The sequence below is a fragment of the Oculina patagonica genome, chromosome 13 (genome assembly GCF_052425735.1).
Source record: "Oculina patagonica isolate OP01 chromosome 13, crgOcupat, whole genome shotgun sequence".
NCBI classification, from domain to species: domain Eukaryota; kingdom Metazoa; phylum Cnidaria; class Anthozoa; order Scleractinia; family Oculinidae; genus Oculina; species Oculina patagonica.
In genome coordinates this window covers 9,095,791-9,116,336 of record NC_135770.1, presented here as the reverse complement: position 1 = coordinate 9,116,336, position 20,546 = coordinate 9,095,791, and the positions used below count along the sequence as shown (strand labels likewise).

Sequence of the window (20,546 nt, the reverse complement as noted above, 5' to 3'; positions counted from 1 at the left end):
GTAGTTCATCTGGAGGTTCCATACTGCAAAATTAAGACCGCTCGATCAGGTAACCAATCAGAATTCCCATACAATGACCAAAATCAAATATGGTCTCAAAATAGGCACAAGCGTGAAAATAGTGACATCTTACGTGTTTTGATATAAAACTAGGTTCTCCTAAAGAGAACTGTGAGAAATATTTGGAGAACAGTAAGGAGAATAAAAGAGTCTGTCAACAACATTAACTTCACCGAAAAGGACAAAGACTACATGCTATTGAGAATCCACTTTATTATCGTAAGAACGTATTTAACGTACGTCATAATATATATTACAAAATTCGTAAGTTAATGCCAGTCCGAGAAAGAACCGGACTGGAATTTTAAAATTTATTTTTGCACTTAACGCACTATTGTAATTTATTCCGTGTTCTTTTCCAAATAGTTTTCTGGTAGCGAAATATCGCCTAGAGCCATCCCGAATAACTAAAATCACATTTCTAAACATCAGAAACTGCTGAGACGCGATTTAAATTCATTTTCAATTTTTAAATATCCCACCAGAAACAATAAATAAAAGGCAAACTCAATATTGCCAACAAATTAACCTTGGTGCAAAATGCCGTAGAAAATATTTCCATTCCATCAAAGATTCAAAAACAAAACAATAAAAGTGGATAGAAAACAACCAACAAAAGCTCGTATAAAGCGAACTGTACACCACAACCTTGCTATACTACCTATTTTTTATCTTTAAAATGAGTCAATTTCCCTGCTTTTGCTATATTCTACCATTTGTAAGTGGAGTTTTACTCCGTCAAACTTCGCGCCAATGTAGCGAGTCCATGGATCAAAAAGCCTCGTATTCACTTTTCTGCATGCATGAAACAAGTCAGGTGTCTTTAAGAAGCTTTCAAGAGAAACACGACGGACCAAACACATGACCGTAACTTTGCGCCCGCATTCTTAGCAGGGCCAAGCTTTTCGAGGACCAGTCATGTCGCACCAAGCCAAGCGATGATGGCGCTTCTTTTTCGTATAATGGACTCTTTGATGGTGAAAGCGACCGAGTAAAGGCTGGGCTCCATGGAGGAGTAGGCGCAGGCCCCGCGCCACAGCATAAACTCCCAGGCGGGCACGACCGGCAAGGCGAGTGGACTGGACGCGCTGCAGGAGAGCTGTGACTTTCGAGGACAGTTTTAGAGGAGCCTGGTAAAGAGCTGACAGGGCAGGCCATAGGAGGAGGCACTGGGAAGTAGACGTGAGATGCAGGGGAGTAAAGTCCTTCGTGTGGATAGTAAATGCCGGTATGATGATATGGGAATGAAGATCGCGGGTGCTGGCGTTCTTGTTTTCGGTGTTTTGCTCGTCGATTTTGAAACCAGACCTAAAGAAAACAAAAATTAAAGTAACTTATTAGTTGTTTTAAAACAAACAAAAGTACTAATTCTGCTTTAAGACCGCTATTTCTAACGTTTGAGAGATCCTAGTAATGTTTGATGGAACAGTTACAGTTAGACAAACTGAAACTCTGAACGCGTGGCCACTCGCTTAGTAGCACGCGGAGCGTGGACATCGCGCGTGAGATCTCGTTGGATAGCACCTTTTGCTAACGACAGAACGAGGCGTAGCGCTAAGAAACCACGAAAAAAGAACTTTCAAAAAATTCGATTTTTTTATTTGTTTGATATCGAAACGGGTGCAAGCTCTTTAACTTTCTGCCACTTGTTACTTGAAAATTTATTGGTAAAATAGCTTTTCACTTAACATTACAATAGCTATTGTTTTTGCAAGTAGTGGACGGTTAAAGAGAACGTAATTCTTAAGAATTCGAAAGAGGGATCGGTTGGCAAGAAGGGAAAATATAACAAATGGGGAACACTAGGTATTATAAAGACTAGAAAAAAACAGCCAAGATCTTAAGTCCACAAAGGAAAAAAAACGCATAAATATCGAAACACGTGTAGTTACAATAACATTTAATTAAAAAAGTCAATGTGGAAAACAGAGAGACGGTTCTATAATAAGCACATAAAGATGCAAATGTTTTTGCTTAAAATCAAATAATTGGAATAAAATTCCAGTCATAAAACAGTGAGTCAATCTTCTTCAAAGACTTGGATGAATGTTGTCAATTGAGATAAGATTGGAAAAAGTTTGAAAGAATGAAATTGTAAAAGAAAAATCAAACGAGGTGCAATTTAACATATAGCAGTTAAATGAAAAGCGGCTTCTTCCAGTTTATTTTATTTTCGCAAATGTTAACGGAATTTTATTAGCACATGAAACCGGGGATAAGGGGAACACGAAAATTTATGCAACCACGATCGATAGCGGAGAATTGAATTGAACTTTCAATTTGCGATCCTTTGTAATTTTATACGATGTACTTCGGCTTTTGTTGATGAGGGCGCACAAGGTGTCTCTGAGATAAATTTTTAGTACACTTGCTGAAAAATTTTTGTGAAAAGCGGCAAGTCTTAAAGGAAAAACTGTCGATAAAAAAAATGTTTGGATCTGTATGGTTTAACTATCTCTTATTCCAAATTTACGCACAAAACACCATTTGCAAACGAAACAATGCTAAGGGCTATCTTGTTTAGCTTTAATAGCGCGGGGCAAGTACTTTCCCGTGTCAATAAACGATGTATTATTTCTTTTATTCACCGCGTGCAACTATATCCCTTTGGAACAGCCCCTCTCTTATTTTTTCTTTTGTGTCGAGCCGTAAATTGTTTGTCAAAACAAGTCAACCCGATCCTCGCTTGAATAATACGTCCTTAGAAAACTAAACCTAGCTTATTAGCCGTCCACTTGACTAATGAAACAAATTCATTCTCCTGCCGGGCAGGTATTCAACATGAAATAAGTAGCTTATTTACCTAAAATATTAATAACACGTGCGATGCGGTAAATTATTTCGAAAGAGCTAATAGCGTATCTTTTTGGCGTTCGTTTAGGTAAAACTTTTCACTGGTATTAACAAATAGCTTGAAAAGTAATAAGTATAATAATCCGAGAGAATCGTTAAGTCCAGAAGGAGTATTAAACAATTGCGAAATTTTACTTGTGGAGGAACTAGCCTTAACTAGCGAGAAACATACTCGGAGGTTTGGTCAAATAATTTACAACAATAGCGAACGCAATTCAAGATGGCAAAGAGGATCAATTACAGCTAATTCTTGAAATTCAATCTGGCGAAGGAATATTTAGTTTTGAATTAGCCTCGTTTATATAACGGTTCATATTATTTTAATTCCAAAGATAAACATCAGATAACCAAATCTGCGAGCCATCAATGGTAAAGTTTCTTTTAATAAAGATGGCAGGTTTGCGGTAGCTTGGATTGAAATAAGGCGTCGAAAATTTGGCAAATTTACACATGGAAAAGCCCCAAACGCTATATCACAAACTATGTGCTTGCTACTGACAAAATATTTAAATAACTAACACTCACAGTTTCCTACAATGAAAAAAAAAATCGTGTTTTAAACATTGAAAGCTTAATATAAAAACACGCAATTTTGAGGGAAACAATATTGAACGAAGATATATCTATATTCTTCGCCTTCAATACAAGCATCATTCATCAATTTCAAAAGTGTTCCCTAGGAGCTCATTAGAATTAAAATGTCCTGTTCTATTCGCTGCAGTTAGAATAAAATAAATTCACTTCATCTTAGCTTTTACGCCCTACTGCCTGATGCGGTTAGCTTTCTCGGAAGTTAATTTTGCTATCTTGTTTCGATTTTAACAGGCTTGTTTTGCTTAAAAATTTTCGAAATGCAGGTTCTCGTGGGAAAATGAACAAAAGAATCGTTTTAATTCAAGTCTGGTAAAATTAAAAACTAAAAACCTCATCAGGTCGGATCCCCGCTTCATAATAGCTTATTGCAAGTATTTCTCCGAATCCAGCGTTACAAAAAAATAAAAAAGATAATTTTGTTCTTTTTCTCTCGACGGTGGCGCACAAATTGCTGCCAACTTTTTAATGTTTATTTAAACCGCTTAGCAGGTTGAGTTTTGTCAAGCTCTTGACACCTACAAAACAAGACGTGTTTTCCAAGTCCCTACTGTTTATTAATGACATCCAAAGCTGCCGTGTACAAGAGGCACTTATCTTATTTAATTCTATTTACCGAAAGCACTCGTACTTTTCGACCTCAACGCTAACCTCAAAATAACTATATAGCGGTAATGGCTTCGGCCTCGAATTCGGCAAGATGGAAGGCTTTGTAACATGAAATGCAGAGTTTTTAAGGCCATTTTGCGCGGTAATTTAATTTCCACATTCGCCCGGATCGCTTATGTCCTAATTTGTTAATGGCAAACTTAAGAAATTAAAAGTGTCATTTGCGTCCAAATGCGCTTTCACAAAACAAATGCCGCCCTCATTCATGTTGATACAAAAGGGACTTCTAGAATAATGAATGTGCTAAATTCTTCAACTCGAGTAAACAAAATCCTTGACAATTTGCCCTGTTCTGTAAAAAAAAAAACAATTGCGCTCTCGAGAAGGTCTCAGAAAATTATCTCGGATTCGAAAAACGCCGAAAATTTTCGTCGAAAAAATTCGGCGAGATTTCCCCTCGATTCGTAATCTCTTGGGAGTTGAATGGATGCTTAAAATGCTTAAGATCCATGTGGTTAGTTTACTTTTCGTAATAAGTTTCAACAGCTGCTAATTAAAGTCTCTGTTCACACTAATAACACACGTGCGCACGGAGCAGGTGGAAAAGCTATTGCGCATGCGTGGGATTTGGCCGAGTCAGAAGCTATTTCGAGTCACCAAGTTAACTCTTTTAAATTTTCCAATAAAATTTCTCTCAAACCCGGAAAACATCCATCGGATCGTGAACTGCGGCATGCACGCATTTGGAACAAGAATACTTGCGGTGCTGGTCTTTCAAGCAAGCGCACAGCCCAAAATGTTTTGTGCCCTTTTAATTGAAACTAATAACAAAAACAAAGATTGCTATTGATTCTATTAGCTCAAGCCGCGAGCAAGCGAGCCAGCGCGGAGTGAGAGATACGGGGAGTGCGCGCTTCTGTTGAGAGGCATACCTGTACGCGAGCTTCGTTCAAGTTGATTCCCTTCGCAAGCTGTTCCCTGGTAAAGACGTCAGGGTACTGTGACCTGCTAAATGCTTCTTCTAAGGCGTCGAGTTGAACTTGTGTAAACGTAGTTCTATGCCTTCTCTTGCTTATGGACAATTCGTCCGCCGAGGCTCCTGTCTCTTCCTCTCTTCTTCTCTTTACGGAGCAACCTTTGTAAAGAACGAAAGTCAGTCAGTGGCGCTTAGAAAAAAACCTAGGTGTGTTTTAAAATTATAAATACAATTCAAACAATTTCGAGTTGTAAATTCGCGGTTGTAAAAACGTCCCGCGCGATTTCTAACAGTTTGATATTCTAAATAAATGTGAGTTTTATTTGTTTTAAAAGAGCGTTCTTGGCGCGGCCCAGTTTGCGTACGCGCCGCAGCGCTGGGTTGTTCCAAAACAAAATTAAATTAGCTTGCGCCACAAGCAAGTCAGTACAAAGAGAAGAGATCGTATTTCTCCAATCGTCAATTTGCAACAAGTTGTTACTTTTGGAAAGCTGTCCGTGTTACTTGAAACTTTTCAACACATTTGGGCTGGTATGATCCGAATAACGGGACTTACCTTTCAATAAGGGGTCTTTGACTTCCTCTTCGCCCATACCCTGCGTCGAATTCCTCGGCGCGTGATCGCTAAAGTCGTCCGCTTTCTCCCGTTGGAATTTCACGACAGTATCAAATTGCGAGAAATTTTCTGACATGACGACTTAAGTCATCCGCGTTCGACAAACCTTTCTGGACCAATGTCAGTTCCAAGTGTAAGAGAAACTGTCGAAAAATAATTGCTTTGTAAAAACTATTTGCATTGCGATGAGTTTCTCCGCCAATCAGAACGCAGCTTTTAATTGTGTCGTTTTCTGGCCTGTCTCCGCAAGCTTGTGATTGGTCGAGAGCCAACATCAAGCATGTAATTTAATTAGATTCAATTGATAATTACGGGCCCATTTTGCCCCGAGGCCCCGCTGTTTTGTTTGAATAACGTTTTGACAAAAGCTATTAAGCTGCTACCGTCTGAAAGAAATTACACCAAACTCTCACCATGGGTGATTCACCACGGCCCTCAATTCCACTAATCAAATTACGGCCAAACAAAGACACCCTCGTATCACGGGTACGCGAATGTTTTTACAAGCACTCGTGCTTGTTTCTGCCCTGAGCGACAGAGCAGAGAAAATATTCAAACAAACAACAGTCAATGTTTGCTCTGACAAAATTTATGAGTGGATGCGATTTGAGCAAAGCAAATTGCCATTTGTCCAAGTTTACATCATCAGTGATAAAGATAAGTTAGCCAAGTTCTAATCTAGAAGATAAGCTTGCAAATTATCTGAGGGTAAAGAAAGGCCATTTCATTGAACAAAATTGACAATTTGCATGTGATTATCTTAACTAAAAATTCAATTAACTTTTCCTCTTTTTCTTTGGCTGTTCAACAAACATCTCGTTTCTTCAATGCCAGTGTAAAACCAACCCCAAAAAGGAGCTGAATGACCCTGTAATCTTTTTTAAAAGGCGCTCTTACGGAGGCTATGAACCTGGGGATTTCTAGAAGAAAACAAAGGCAGACATTATTCACTTTTGTAAATGAAATTCACACAAGAAAAACCACTTTTAAATATTAATTAAAATTCACCCACCCGTTCACGTACTGTTTACTTGGCAGAATAAAGTCAAGAGCTCTTGTCAACACGCACTTGAGAAAAAAATAGCGGCGATTTTCATAAAATCCCTTTCCTATTCGCAAAAAGTCTAGAGACGTCAAACGCGATTGAAGAGAACGCGTGAGCTAAACGCCAACTCGCGGCTCATGATTTAAGCATACCGCCAACTTCGTGTTTATTTGCCTTTATTTAATATTGTCAATTGTCAAAAAACCTTTAAGTTAATTACGGTAAAGGAAACAATTTTAATACAACCAAGATATTTCCCGCACTAAAAAACAGGATGTAAAAATAAACATTTCTTTGCTTTTTTCGCTACTTTCGTGCGCGACGCAATGTACAGATAGCTTTGTTATCGGTAACCCGCGCAACTCGCACAAGCCAGGAAAATATGCCAATAAAAGAATAGCTATTGAAATAATTGTTGAATAAAGCAGAACTTTTTCATCGCTGTCTTTAAGACACCTCGATCATTTCTCGTTTTTCTAAACACTTTTGCGCTGGGCTTCAATTATTTCTAAAAGAAAAATAATCGAACGGAGCTAATTGCCTTTAAATAAGCAGTCATGGAGTATAGGCTTGTTCTTGTCTAATTACTGTTCTTAATGTTTAATGATTTGGAGCAAATTAATTTGAGTGCGGCCAGCCAACTGATATGACAGTAAAATGAAAACAATTTATCCGCTAAAGGGACTATAAAAACAGCTAAGCGTTTTGCAAAAATGAAAATAAAAAAGAGAAAATTGGTAGGACACTTTGAAAATTAAACCCGTATATTTGTTAAAACCTTTTTGACACTCACACAATTACTTCCAAAGGGTTCGGCAAATTGCCCACGAAAAAATGATTAATTCTGCGTTTATTAATAATGATTTGCAAAACTAGAAAAGAGAGCCACTTAATCGATTGAATTTAGCTATAATTTAGTAAAATCAAGCATGTTTCTTTTAACGCACACCATATTTTAAGAGCCTCTAATAACTGAAAGTCTCACCATAAGCTAAGGAAAAAAAGTTGAACGAATTAATTTCGAGGCATTGAAACACAATTAACATGTTCTGTTACCAGTGTTAGAACGAATTTTAAATCCTTTTAATTCTGACTAAATTCTAAATAACAAACTGCAAATAACCTATAAATAAAATTTATCTCTGCGAAATTCGCAAATAAATTAAATTAATTTTTATTTCTCTAAAGAGCTTTCTTGAGCGATTTATTTATCTCCAGCACGAGAAAATATTGACTTAAGCAACGAAATTGCTCATTAAAAGCTTGCATTGTTCAACAGTTTATTATGTGAATTGCTAAATTGCTTCCTACTGAGCAAACAGAGCAGTATTTTTGCTTTCTTGATACTGTCAATTAAAAAGTTTATAAATACATTTAAAGAAATTGCCCTTTCTCCCTTTGGGAACCGAAAATCAATAGCTCAGTACATTATAGCTGCAGCAAATTCAAAAGTAAATTAGCCTTAAGACAAGCTAATATTAAACAGGAGCGAAAAATGTTTATTTGTTTTCAAAAGACATGTCACGCAGGGCTATGACCGGCATTTTACAAGCTTAAAATCTATTAGGTTCTGTGGCAAGAAAAGATAGAAGTCTTTTTCACAGTCAACCGTGAAAGACAATGAAACCTAACTGGTCTGACATGAAATTTACCACAAGTCACGTGCAGAAGCAAAATACGTACGTTAATTATACGACGCCTAGAATTGGTTTACTTCAGTCTATAGTTGACAGGATTTTTGAGTTTTGTGGAGGGGATGAATAAGTCTGACGACGGATGCACAAGTTGAACTATTGAAATTTCATGCTTCTCTTTAAGCACACCATTTCAACTTTTCATTCAAGAACTAGCTCATTGTATTTTCTTGTGTTTTTATAAAACACAATTGTTTCTCTTCCAAGCCAATCGCAACACATCACAGACAATGAAGAACTGAAGTACCTGCTCCCTACATAACTTTCGTATGAGAAAAACTATCACTGAAAGGGATTATCGAGGTTCGGATATCGTCTCTAGTTATCTTGCTAAACTGCTAACAGTCTCAACTTCTTTCATGTTTTTGTTTCTTCAAAACAATGAACGCGAATAAAAAGGTATTTACGGGCGGTGAGAGCAAACTAAAGGACTAAAGCTCCAACAGAAATAATATTTGTCAGCGCATTTGTTCAAAATTGGAATAAATTGCAGGAACAAAACTCCCTCGATTTAGTGGATATTTGAAACATAATTTAATATCTGAAGTGAATTCCAAGTTGTCACAATTATAAAGTTTACGAAACTGGCGACAGTGAGCTTCAAGGATCGATAAAAGATTGTCCATACTGTAATCCATTTCTATCCCCCCCCTTCTTTTATCATTTTCCTCGCTTTTCCAAATGTTGGTTCTATCTTTCATTTGTCGAATACGACTACTATTCGAATTAAAATATGAAATCATTATTTTGGGGTTTTTCCACTATTTGGGTATGTTTGTAAGCTTTTTGCACTGCACAGATACATGACTGGTTGACAGGTACTTGTCAAAGATATAGTTAATAAAGTGTCAATAACATTATTGTAACGTTCAACCATGCCGGGTCTACATAAAAAAGTCAGGTGCCTTACTTAATTAAACCTACGCTACCCAGTCATTTCTTAAAAACAACAACTTTGATGAAACCCCCGAAATCAAACTCCCTTTATCTAACAACTCTTCAAAAACTCTTCAATTCTAGTTAAAGGGATTGATTACCAAATCACCAGAATTCCCCTCGTGGCTTACATTTCTACGGCAACACATTCGTTCTGTGTTTAATGCCGGATAATTTTGCTGCCTTATCGCAAACTTTTACGGCTGATAATTCTTCAAAGGGTGGATCAGTAGAGCCAACGCAAGTATAAGTTGTGAATTCATGGCCAGAATATCAGACTTGATGATGGTGTCGGTAAAAATTCCCGTGTGATAATGCACATGTTAAATAAATCATACATGCTAAGTAACGTGTCCAGACACTGCAATTAATATAACTGACAATTCCTTATTTCTCCACATGAAAACGTTTCATTAAAACTAGTCTAGTTTTAACTGAACCAGCTGTTTATAAGCAAAAATAAAAATTTCGATTCGAGAAATTTGCGCTTTTCATTTCCCAGTTTATTAATTGGGCGGAGGAGGCTAAAAAATGCACATAACAAAAACCGCCTCGTTTAGTCTTGTTGCTTTGTTTAATAGCGGTGAAAAATAACCTTTAGTTATGTTTAAAAAATGATCTTAGCTTACAACCCTAAGAAACAGAAATTTGAGAAGTAACTTTTCGAATGGCCTTATTTAAAGAAGTTTTTTTTTTTTTCAAAGTGAAGGACTGACAATTCCGGCAGAAAAGCTAAGCTATAAGGCAGATCCCTTTCTTGAGAAAAAAAATCATAAATTTTTTACAAGTGTTTGCATGGAGAAGTTTTTGCCACATGAATTTTCAGTTAAAAAACGAAAGGTACTCTTATCCATAACTTTCATATTTTTTTACAATTTCGATCAAACATTTCGGTAAACAACCTTTTTATAACTCTGAAGATTTTTTATTTTCCTCTTCGAGAAGTGTCAAAATTTACAAGAAAATTAACAGTTTCTATGGCAGGTAGCACCCGAACAGCAAGCATCTTGTACTACTCAGTTGATCTTCTTTTGTATTAATTGACTTTCTACCCACAAAAAAATTAAGACAAAAATAAGAGTTCGACTTCTCTAAATTGCCTGATAAGAAAGTTTGCGTTCCTAGATTTCTCCCCTTGTTGAATTATTTACTCTGAGACAGAGAATATAATTGTAAATTTGTCTTTTAACGTTAACATGAAATTTTCGTGGCGACAAACACGGTTGTAAAGTATTCCACAAAACAATATCTTTACCTTTTGACTGGTTTCATAATTGCATTGTTATTCTAATCTTTTGTTTTAAAAATTGGAAATGAGCACATTAAAAACTACCACAATAAGCCGAATACAAAGGATGTAGTTAAATATTCACTCGAAATATTTGTAAACAAGTAAACCACCAAATTCCATTTGAATAACAAAATAATTTTTAACCTCAGCTCAGACCCGTCCTTCTTAAAGTGAGAACGTGTGAAAAACTTCGAGCACATTTCGCACGGAAACTGCTTTACGCTCATGTTATTGTGCTAAATTTTAATTCAAGTCTGTCACTATCTACACAATTAAGGGCTTTTTTTTGAGTCGGTGATCACACCATTTTCGCAGTATAGTATTTGAAAATTTTAACTGATCTGTATTTTTGTTTTCATTTTTTTTCCCTTCCATTGAAATACATTGTAGACCGATCCACACACACAAAATCGTGAGCTTTCAACAGACCTTGGTTTTCAATCTTTTCAAATAGTTGTTATGAAATATATCATGGTTACCACATTAAACAAAATTTCTAAACAAAAGCAAAATTTCAGCAGAAATAAAAGGCATCTCAGACGAAGAAAAGTACCAAACTAGCAAAAACATTTTTTTTTAATTGAAAAACCGAAATTTGAAAAAAGAAATCCTGTTCTCACACAATGGACGTCTGAAAAGTAATATAGTAATATATTGTATGCTCTGCTAATTATTACAGGTGCATTCATTATCTCATATAGTTTCGCGACCCTTGTTACCGGTCATAAACATTCGCACCTTCTTTTGAGCCGTTTTGACATGCTTTCCGCTCTCAACAAACATGCCATAGAAACTCTTCAGAGAAAAATTCACTGTTACTTCATTTGAAAAATAGTTTTGTTCTCGCTAGCGTTCTAACCAGATAGCTAACATCAATCATTTAAGCTCGAAGCGATTTGACTAGAACGAGGAACGTCTCCAAACCTAACGTTAATGTACATTACTTGCAAAAAATTCCGGACGATTTTAATTTCGGACAAAAAGTGTCCGAAAATAGAACTGTCATAAATTTTTGAGATGGCAGAAAAAGTGGAAGCTGTAACTAAGAGACTAGAAACATATGATTATTTTGAAGATCTTGTAGCAGATCATTAGCCACTTCGAGCTCCAAAGCTTTAGTTTCCTTTATGGAGCGAACCCCAGTTGAGACACGGCTTGAGATACGTAACGGCTTGTTAAATTCGCGTCGTTATATCTGTAAAACCTTGAGGGTGCAGTAATACTATCATTTTCACAGCCATATGTTGTTTCAGTTTAATTCGAGTTTTGTAGGCGTAAATTTACTTAAGCTGTCCGAATATGATAAAGTGTCCAAAAATTAAACGTGCAAAGGTTTTGCAAGTAATTTACCTAGAGCCCGGCCAAGGCAGATTTTAAAAACCTTCATAACATATTAAAACGTGTGCTATAACTGGTTTATAGTTCCCTCTGTAAAATCGACCAACTTAATAAGGGGAATGTGGAAACTGCGCTGGAAAAAACGAAAGATTTTGAAGTCAACTTTGGCAACTGAAAAGAAAGCCTTATAAAAATATCCTGGCTCAAGGATCCAAATAAAAGAGTTATAGCTTCGCTAGTTACCTAAACACTTGCCAGAAGTGTCCTGGGTAAAGTGGGTAGAGACACTATGGGTAACGCTTGCATGCTGTTTTGCTCCGAAATAGGGTATCAATTTTGACCACTTCGGTTACAATTCATCTCCTGAGAAGTGCAACTTTATTAACACCAGGAATTTGGAGCCCTTCTCAAATGTTTACACAGCCTGTCTGAGCGGTTCCTGGGTAGGGTCTGGTCTAAAATAGGGTGAGGAAAATCCCATATGTTGGTCTGAAAGAGGGTATCGGTTTAAAGAACGCGCCGCACACCACCCCCCAAATTTTTGGACAGTTCCCCCTCCCCCACCCCGGCGAAAGTTGATGCTCAGTCTTCCCAAAACTGTGGAACAGTAGATTTTTTATAAGAATTGTTTATATTTTATGCAGTGTTTATCTTTTTGTAGTGTGCTTGTTTATTAGCCCTGGCTGTTTAAAGGACGGAAAACACTATGACTACGGAATAAATTATCCAGTGGATAGCGTATCAGTTGGTTTTCGAAAAGTGCATTATTTTATCCATTCAAGAGAAATGTTGGCTGAATACACGAGATCTCACAGCTATGTTACACAACCGAAAGTCGACTTCTTTTTTTTCTTACTGCTTCTTACAGTTGGTTAAAACTGGACGACAAAGTCTTGATTTATCCACTGCGTGACGCTGTCATTAGCCTGCGTTGCAGACGAACTATATCGAGGATTTTGTGACACGTCCGGCTGCAACGCAGGCTACCCTGCCATCAACTTCTCTGGTCTTATCTTGTAGAACGAGCAGTCTTGAGCTACAGATAAGAGCTTCATATCAGATGAGCTTTTGTTCATCATGGGTTGAATCTTCCTTCATTTAAAGTAAATGTCACAGTTGAAATCACCAGTCCTACAATGTAACCCACAATGGCTCCAATCACACACGGAATTGGCCAAACCTAAGATAAGATAAGATAAAAACTTTATTACCGTGTCTGTGTGTTTAGCCCTTATAGACTTATTGGGGACACAATTAAAATACCTAAAATACTATTAATAATGCTAAGCTAAAAATATTTAAAATACTTAACTAAAAACTAAAAACTAATATTTACAATGTCTTAAGCGCAACAGAGTTTGCAACAGTTACTATTGTTGTCCACGTAGTCCAATAGATTGAGTTTTCTAATTTTAGTTTTGAATGCAGCCACAGTCGGCGAGTTTTTCACGTCTTTGCCTAATTTTGACCATAGAAGTGGTCCAAGATATCTGATACAATGTTTCCCGTAGCGTTTAGTATCAAAACGCGGTAAGACAAAATCACTGTTTAAAAACATTCGTAACATTTAAAAACATTCGTAAGTGTTTAGCCACATTGACTCCCGGAGATTTTTGACATTTTGGGGTCAGTTATGAGCTAAATAAACTCCAACCTACTAAAAACACCACTTGCAACACGAAGACATGTCTTTCTTTTCACTAGCATCACATTTTATGACATTTTTGCTCGTGCATGCGCAAAAGGCAAATTCCCAGGGTAGGTACACTGTATATCTTACCCTGGTAATTGAAGGGCTCTGTGGAAAAAGGGCAGTAGTGATTTTTGGCTAAAATTGAACATTGCCAAAACAACTCTGATTAGCAAAAAAAGACAAGTTGAAACAAATTGAGCTTTGCTGGTTTCACTGTTCTGTCAAGCAAATGGTTCCTTTTGTTTATATTTTATCACGAAACTCCTAAAGATGTCACCAGGATAAACCAACCTTTTTTTATACGTGTTACAATGTATATCTCAAAAAAAAAACAAAAGAAAACAAAATACAGGACATTGTTTCACACACATAAACAAAGCTTCAATGAAATATGGAGTTGTTTTGGTAATGTTCAGTTCAAGTCAAAAATCACTACTGCCCTTTTTCCACCAAGCCCTTCAATTTACCAGTGGGTAGTTAAGGATATACAGTAGAACCCTGGTAACTCGAACTCTGAAGGGAAACGAAAAACAGTTCGAGTTAGCGGGGTTTCGAGTTATCGGGGTCGATTGAATATTTAACTTACCAAGTTAATAATCGATAGTTTATCGATTTTTTAGCACTTCAGTACACAGTACAGTGCAAATTAAACTTATCTTGTCAGAAACTCTCTCACGATCATACTTTTTTATGATAAGAGTGGAAAACGACTGTCAGATACGTGATATATTCGTTGCTCTAATTTAAATCAAATTACTATAGTGTTCGTTTTAGTGTTTAAAACCGATTACACGACAAGAAGAACTGAATGGGATATTTCAATGGCATCCGTGGCAAGCTGCAAGAACCAGAATTCGAGTTATCAGGGTAAATTTGACCCAAATTTTGAGCAAGGGAAATGAAATTTAGTTCGAGTTAGCGGGGTTTTCGAGTTATCCGAGTTCGAGTTAACCGAGTAAAAATGACTGAAAAGTGGGGTCAAATCCAAGGGAAATGGAAGTTTGTTCGAGTTAGCGGGGTTGTTCGAGTTATCCGAGTTCGAGTTACCGGGGTTCTACTGTATCTATTTTGGGAATTTGACTTCTTATTATTTAGTAGGATTTTTTGGGGAACTTTATAACCTTTCAATAAACAAAGGGTTTTGCCAGGGGTATTTTTATACTACTTACAGTACCACTCAAAAGTAATCAATTGATAAATTTCAAAGTGTTACTTTACTTGACTGGAAACCCTGATTTAAAAAGCCATGGACGAAATGATTTTGATTTAAAATATACAACTTTGAATAAGACTTTTGCTTTGGAATACACGCGATATTCAGGGAAAAAAGAACTCGCTTGAAGTTGAATGGCCGACATGTCAAACGTCGCATTATCTATTTTCAACCACAGGTAATCTTTGCTTACTAGGCGATGTTTACTCGGTTATATTGTTTCTATATATATGGTTAAAAATGGGTAATTAAAATCTCCAGAAAAGTAAGAACCGTGAACTTGCAGTTTTTTTCAAGCGTCTCGCGAGATGAGTTCGCGTCTTGAGAGACGAGACTCTTGTCTCACGAGAGGGTGGTAACTTACTTTTGAGCGGTACTGTAGTCACTGACGTAAATGATCGCAAGTATTTTTTTTCTCAATGAGTAGAGGTAAAAACGGATACACATGAATGAGCAACCTTTGACAGGGGAACCTTGTTCTACCATGGTCTATCATTTATCAAACTGTTTAACTGTCAATGCCTTGCCATCTCTAAGCTTGAAGAAACAACTAGTAAATGTATGTAATGAGTCAAAATGAATCCAGTCCCCTCCCTGCCTAACCTGCCAGGGTCTGTCCCAGTCCAAGGGAATTGGAAAAGCACCAAGCCATGCACCTATCAGAGTAAATATGATCGAACATTGGAAGTAGGCTTCAGGAGTAGCATCCGACCTGCAAAAAAGACAGGTATACTTTCAGATAAGGTGCTGTGGCACAATTGTGTTGATAAACTTTCTGCTACTTTAAGTTGGTTAAACTTTTAGTTTGCGAAGTTAAAATTAATCTTGAGTAGGATTCGTACAAGCCCACGAAAAAAAAAATGTGACTCAACAGTTGTGTCTAAGATTGTAGGATTGGGTTTTATTTTTCATTATTATTGTGTTTTGTTAAAGGGGCATTGTCACAGATTAACAGTTTTGATCAGCCAAATATGTAATTGTGTCACAGGAAACCTAAAAATAATGGTCCATTTTTATTAACAATTGCCATCACACTGAAACTGTTAACGAGCATCTTTGATTGCAGATGGCTAGGATGGAAAAGGATTACAACTTGCAAAATTGAAGCTCAACTTTCAATTTGTCTTAATTTTTGCGTGTTAAAAACAAATCAATCCTTAAACTCTTGTTTGGTTTCTATCCGCAAATTAAGGTTATACATGTAATATAAGTATCTTCCTTTAGTTGTTCAAAGGTAAAGTTTTTAATCCTTAAGTTGCCTACCACTAATTTCAGAACAGTTTAGACCAAAAATATGCAAAATCCCTGTGACGTAACTCCTTTAAGGTTTTACATAGTTGCTAATACGGAATGGTGACAGGAGTGATGGCAGCCAATAAATGCATCTTTTTTGTTATTACATTAAAATTTTATCATTATTGACAACAACACTCTTTTATGGACTACACCATTATATCTCTCCAAGTTTTTGTGTATGACTTATGGATTATTTGGAAAAAAAATTCCAAAAAAAAATTTTAACTGCCCAGTTTTGCATACAGTCAACTCTCGTTATAGCGGACATGCTTGGGGCGTCGTTTAGTGTCCGTTATAGCAAGAGTCAGTAATAGCCGGAGTCATTTCCAGTCAAACCTCTTTCTGCCGGGGATCTGGAATAAGAAAAAAAAAAGGAAAAAAAAAAAAAAGGTGAAGTAAAGTGGAGGACATCGAGGAGCCCCTGGGGAAAGAGTCTTACCACGCCAGTTCCAAACAGAGCTGTTTCATGGTAAGACTTTTCTAGGGACTCCTTGCTTTCACCCCAACTTTTCTTTGCAAATTTGTTTACCGCAGTTTTGACTTTCCCTCACTCCCACTTACTGTCCTTGGGTATCCGAGGATGGGAATGTACTTACCAAGTACTAAAAAATATCTTTGGTAAGAGGTCCAACTGTGCTCCAAGCAGACTACAAGCAGGAAGTACAACCAGGTGAGACATCAGTAATGCCCAGCAGAATGTCTCTTCACTTTGTCTGTCCAAACAAGTGATTTCACACATCAGTAAGGGGAAGTGAATTGCACCTTTAATTTTTGTAGTGCTCCCAAATTTACCCAAAGTTTAAGATGTAGGCAATACTTAAAAGTGGAGGACTAGAAGAGGTATCAAGTGGCCTTTGCAAGTAGGTTAGCAAAGCATTTTTCTTTGCGAGCACAAGCTTGACAAAAAGTAGCCTTGCAAGCCGGCAATGAGCACTTATCAAAACGCACCTCCAAAAAAAACTGAGCATGCAAACACTTATAAACATATGCAAGCACAAGAAACGAGCACCCACAAAATGTTTTGGCAGTATTCTGAACAGAAGCATCATTTTAATTTGCAAACAATGCAAAATTTTGAGGTGCCATTTATGACCCCCGTTAAACATGTTTGGCGTCTTACCAGGGGTTTCATTTTAAGATTTTGAACAGGCCCAGTTAGTTAACTAGTGCATCTGGGTAGGATGGTTAGCTGATGGTTAGTAAAGATGAATAGCTGCCTCCATGCAAAGTCACAGGCACTTAATCATGAGCCTGCAATGTGTGCAGAGTGCTTGATGACTTATCCAGTTCTTTTCATTAGTGGAAGGTATAAAAAAAAAAAAAAAAACCACCAACCCACCAAAAAAAAAAAAAAAAAAAAGGAAAGAAAAAGGGAAGGTAATGTTGCAGTTAATTTTTGATCTCAGTTAATTTTTTATTTTAACTAGTTAGTTTTTTCTAACTAGTTGATTTTTTTAACTAGTTAAATAATGGGGTTAGGGTTGGGGTATCATATATTTTAAAAAAATAGTGGTTCACCCAACGTTTCCTACGTGGCAAAGTGGTAAGGGGTTGGACAGCAAATCCAGAGGTTGAGAGTTCAAATCTAGTGCAGGTTAGTAAAAAAGAAAAATAAATAAATGATAGTACTTAGGGGAGAGGGATAGTAGCAGATAGTAGGGGAGGGTTAGTAAGGATGGGGGGGAGGGTATGAGATATCAAGGGGGGAGGTGTTCTACTTTTTCTACTTATTAACCAAGAATAAAAAAAAAACTAGTTAGAAAAAAAACTAACTAGTTAAAATAAAAAATTAACTAAGATCAAAAATTAACTGCAACATATACATTGCAAATGAGTGCCTAAGAGGGCTAAATGGTTATTTGTCTGGTGCCCAGGCCTAATGAAAGCTCTCATACTTCACATTCATAACCTTATTTTAGATACATACTCCAATATTGAAGCTCCAAACAAGATGGCAATAAGATGGAAAACTGCTGCTGATCCAAATACGAGAATGATAAGTTTGGCAACTTGCCATGTCTGTGTAAAACGAGATGTATGATTACTACATAAAGTGGTTACCAAATAGCTAATAATAATAATAATGATGATGATGATGATAATGATAATGTTGATGATAATTACCTATAAAATTCACTTTAATAATGATATTTTTATTCCTTTAGTTCTAAGAACAAGAATGTAGCATTCTGAGATCCAGTTTTCAGAGTAGGGCATGTGTAAAGACTGTAAACATGTTTTCTGTTTTCAACTTTGTACATTTTTTTGGCGTGCATCATGAGCTCCACACCATAAGTTTAAAATAAATTAATTTTCTAGGGCTATTGCTTTTGTATGTCAACATGTATTATCCGACTGATTACAGATGTACATAATGGTTTTCGGGATCCTGTTGCTGGCAATACATAATTATGTACAAATTATAATTAATTAATTATTTCAACTATCAATTACATTATAATTATGAATTTATATTAATCAAGGAGTATATAACAGAGGATAATGATGATTGTCGACAAAAAACTTTTTTTTGTTATTGATTATTATTGAGTTTTATAGTTTTTTATTTTATGAATGTATCCAAATGTACTTGAATTTTATAAATTAAAATCTTATTTTAACAGTCAGGATTTTTCCTGATATACGGCTTCATGGCTCTAACATTGGGTTTCAGTTAAATCCAATTATTAATAGCCAATTTCGAAATTTTATAATTCAGCCTAAAACAATAGACATCACTACGAGGCTCTGGAGAAAAACCCCCACAAACTCTTTAGTTTATTTCTCGGAGCCTCATGCTAAGGTCTATTGTTTAAGGCCGAAATTATAATATATCAAAATTGGGCTATTAGTTTGTAATGCACCTATCAATGGTTTGCCCCAGGATGGGGGTGGGGGGGGGGGCAACCCCAGGGGAATTTGACATTTTTTTGAAAGTCATGAATTCCCCACCCCTGGGCACCTAGAAAATGTCCAATTTCACATATCTCCTCTTAAATTTCTAACCCAGCAGACCATTTTAGATGTCAAAATCCTTACCCTGGGGGAGCTTCACGATGCCAGATTCCCGTGGGTTTAGTAGATTTAGTGGCTCGTTTCGCTCGCCAGTGACTACCGAGCTAAACGAGCCACGAAATACATCCATCTTCAAAAGGGGCCTGTATTCTGTAGCTATGCCAAAGTGAGTTCAGGAGAAGAACACAAACAAGAAAGCGTATCTTACCGTCAATTTTATCCTTGACTTTATCCGTATCAGAGTAAAACATAACACCGAGAACACAGAACAGAACAGCCTCAGCGAGCCAGCTGTGCGAGTCATTAATGACGTCGATGGTACAGCATAGTTTGAAACAGCAACAGACGTCCAAGCTGCCAGGATTTGCACTAAACTGATGGTGATATAGTCCTTTGAAGTGTAAAAGTGCAAAAACCCTGGTATGGCAGCCATGTTGTTTGTGTTAACTTCGGCCCCAGGCTACTCGACCATCAACGATTTTAACTCGTTCCCAGATTTCTTGTTAATAGCCCAATTTCGATATTTTAAAATTCGGCCTAAAACGATAGACATCACTACGAGGCTCCGGGGAATAAACCCCACAAACTCTATAGTTTAGTCCCCGGAGCCTCGTCCCGAGGTCTATTGTTTTGGGTTGAATTTTAATATATCGAAATTGGGCTATTGACAAACGCGCGCGCCATCTTTCGAGAAAACCGCTGAAACCGTGAAGATCTTTTTAACGATGAAATGTTTTTATTTTATCTGAACGAGAATAATAAGTTCTTGATACTTTCTGAGAAAAGTGCGAATCTTTTATTTTTATCCTTGACTTTTCACTGAATTCATTTTCGACCATGACACAGACAACGTTTTTACTGCATCTCTTACTGAACTACATCTTCATGAGGGCAGACACAAGAAAAAGATAAATACTCACTGCACGTATATTTTTAGCGGTTGCTTTTATTAATATATTATCATCAATTATAATATAGATAGGAGTCTACGCGCGCTCTGATTGGCTAAAAACCTATGTTTTATCAGAGTATAAAACATAGAAAAATCATGTTTTATTGTTTTTCGTCAGCTTTCCTCGAGTGCTTCGCGCGTCGTTGACTGTTCGTTGGCTATAACCACTCGTATCCAACAAGGGCGAATGGAATAATTGTTTTATTAAATTTCTTTTTAAGTATAAATCCACTGGACATTTCATTTTGATGTAAACGAAGTGAGGCGGGAAAAATTGTGGCGCGGTGTCCACTGCTTGAGTTGAATGAAACTCGCAAGGAAAGCGAGCGAGAGAGTTTTCTTTCGAAGATTTTCTTCGACAATCTCCT

At 36.8% G+C, this 20,546-nt stretch overlaps 2 protein-coding genes across 3 annotated transcripts; both read right to left on the bottom strand.

Annotated features, from left to right (window-relative positions):
- Positions 1 to 280: 280 nt before the first annotated feature.
- Positions 281 to 10,010, bottom strand: LOC144635059 (uncharacterized). 2 transcript variants are annotated; one of them, XM_078494130.1, is made up of 4 exons: positions 6,718 to 10,010; positions 5,646 to 6,625; positions 5,046 to 5,248; positions 281 to 1,368 (listed from the first exon to the last, which is right to left on the bottom strand). In XM_078494130.1, the coding sequence occupies exons 2-4, from the start codon at positions 5,779 to 5,781 to the stop codon at positions 895 to 897; spliced, it is 813 nt and encodes a 270-aa protein (XP_078350256.1). In that variant the 5' UTR covers positions 5,782 to 6,625; positions 6,718 to 10,010; the 3' UTR covers positions 281 to 894. The 2 variants fall into 2 exon arrangements, with proteins under 2 accessions (XP_078350256.1, XP_078350255.1); XM_078494129.1 differs by having other exon boundaries at positions 5,646 to 10,010.
- Positions 10,011 to 11,626: 1,616 nt separating this feature from the next.
- Positions 11,627 to 19,675, bottom strand: LOC144635076 (uncharacterized). Its single transcript, XM_078494156.1, has 5 exons — positions 19,435 to 19,675; positions 18,139 to 18,230; positions 16,808 to 16,924; positions 15,519 to 15,627; positions 11,627 to 13,189 (listed from the first exon to the last, which is right to left on the bottom strand). The coding sequence occupies exons 1-5, from the start codon at positions 19,657 to 19,659 to the stop codon at positions 13,085 to 13,087; spliced, it is 648 nt and encodes a 215-aa protein (XP_078350282.1). The 5' UTR covers positions 19,660 to 19,675; the 3' UTR covers positions 11,627 to 13,084.
- Between the last annotated feature and the right edge of the window lie 871 nt (positions 19,676 to 20,546).

Coding starts and splice junctions, on each gene's coding strand:
- LOC144635059 (XM_078494129.1), bottom strand. CDS start 5,781: ATGTCAGAAAATTTCTCGCAATTTGATACTGTCGTGAAATTCCAACGG. Junction 5,249..5,645: donor CAAAGACCCCTTATTGAAAG/GTAAGTCCCGTT, acceptor TTCTTTACAAAG/GTTGCTCCGTAAAGAGAAGA. Junction 1,369..5,045: donor TGAACGAAGCTCGCGTACAG/GTATGCCTCTCA, acceptor TGTTTTCTTTAG/GTCTGGTTTCAAAATCGACG.
- LOC144635076 (XM_078494156.1), bottom strand. CDS start 19,659: ATGGCTGCCATACCAGGGTTTTTGCACTTTTACACTTCAAAGGACTAT. Junction 18,231..19,434: donor AGTCAAGGATAAAATTGACG/GTAAGATACGCT, acceptor CGTTTTACACAG/ACATGGCAAGTTGCCAAACT. Junction 15,628..16,807: donor AAGATATTTTTTAGTACTTG/GTAAGTACATTC, acceptor TCTTTTTTGCAG/GTCGGATGCTACTCCTGAAG.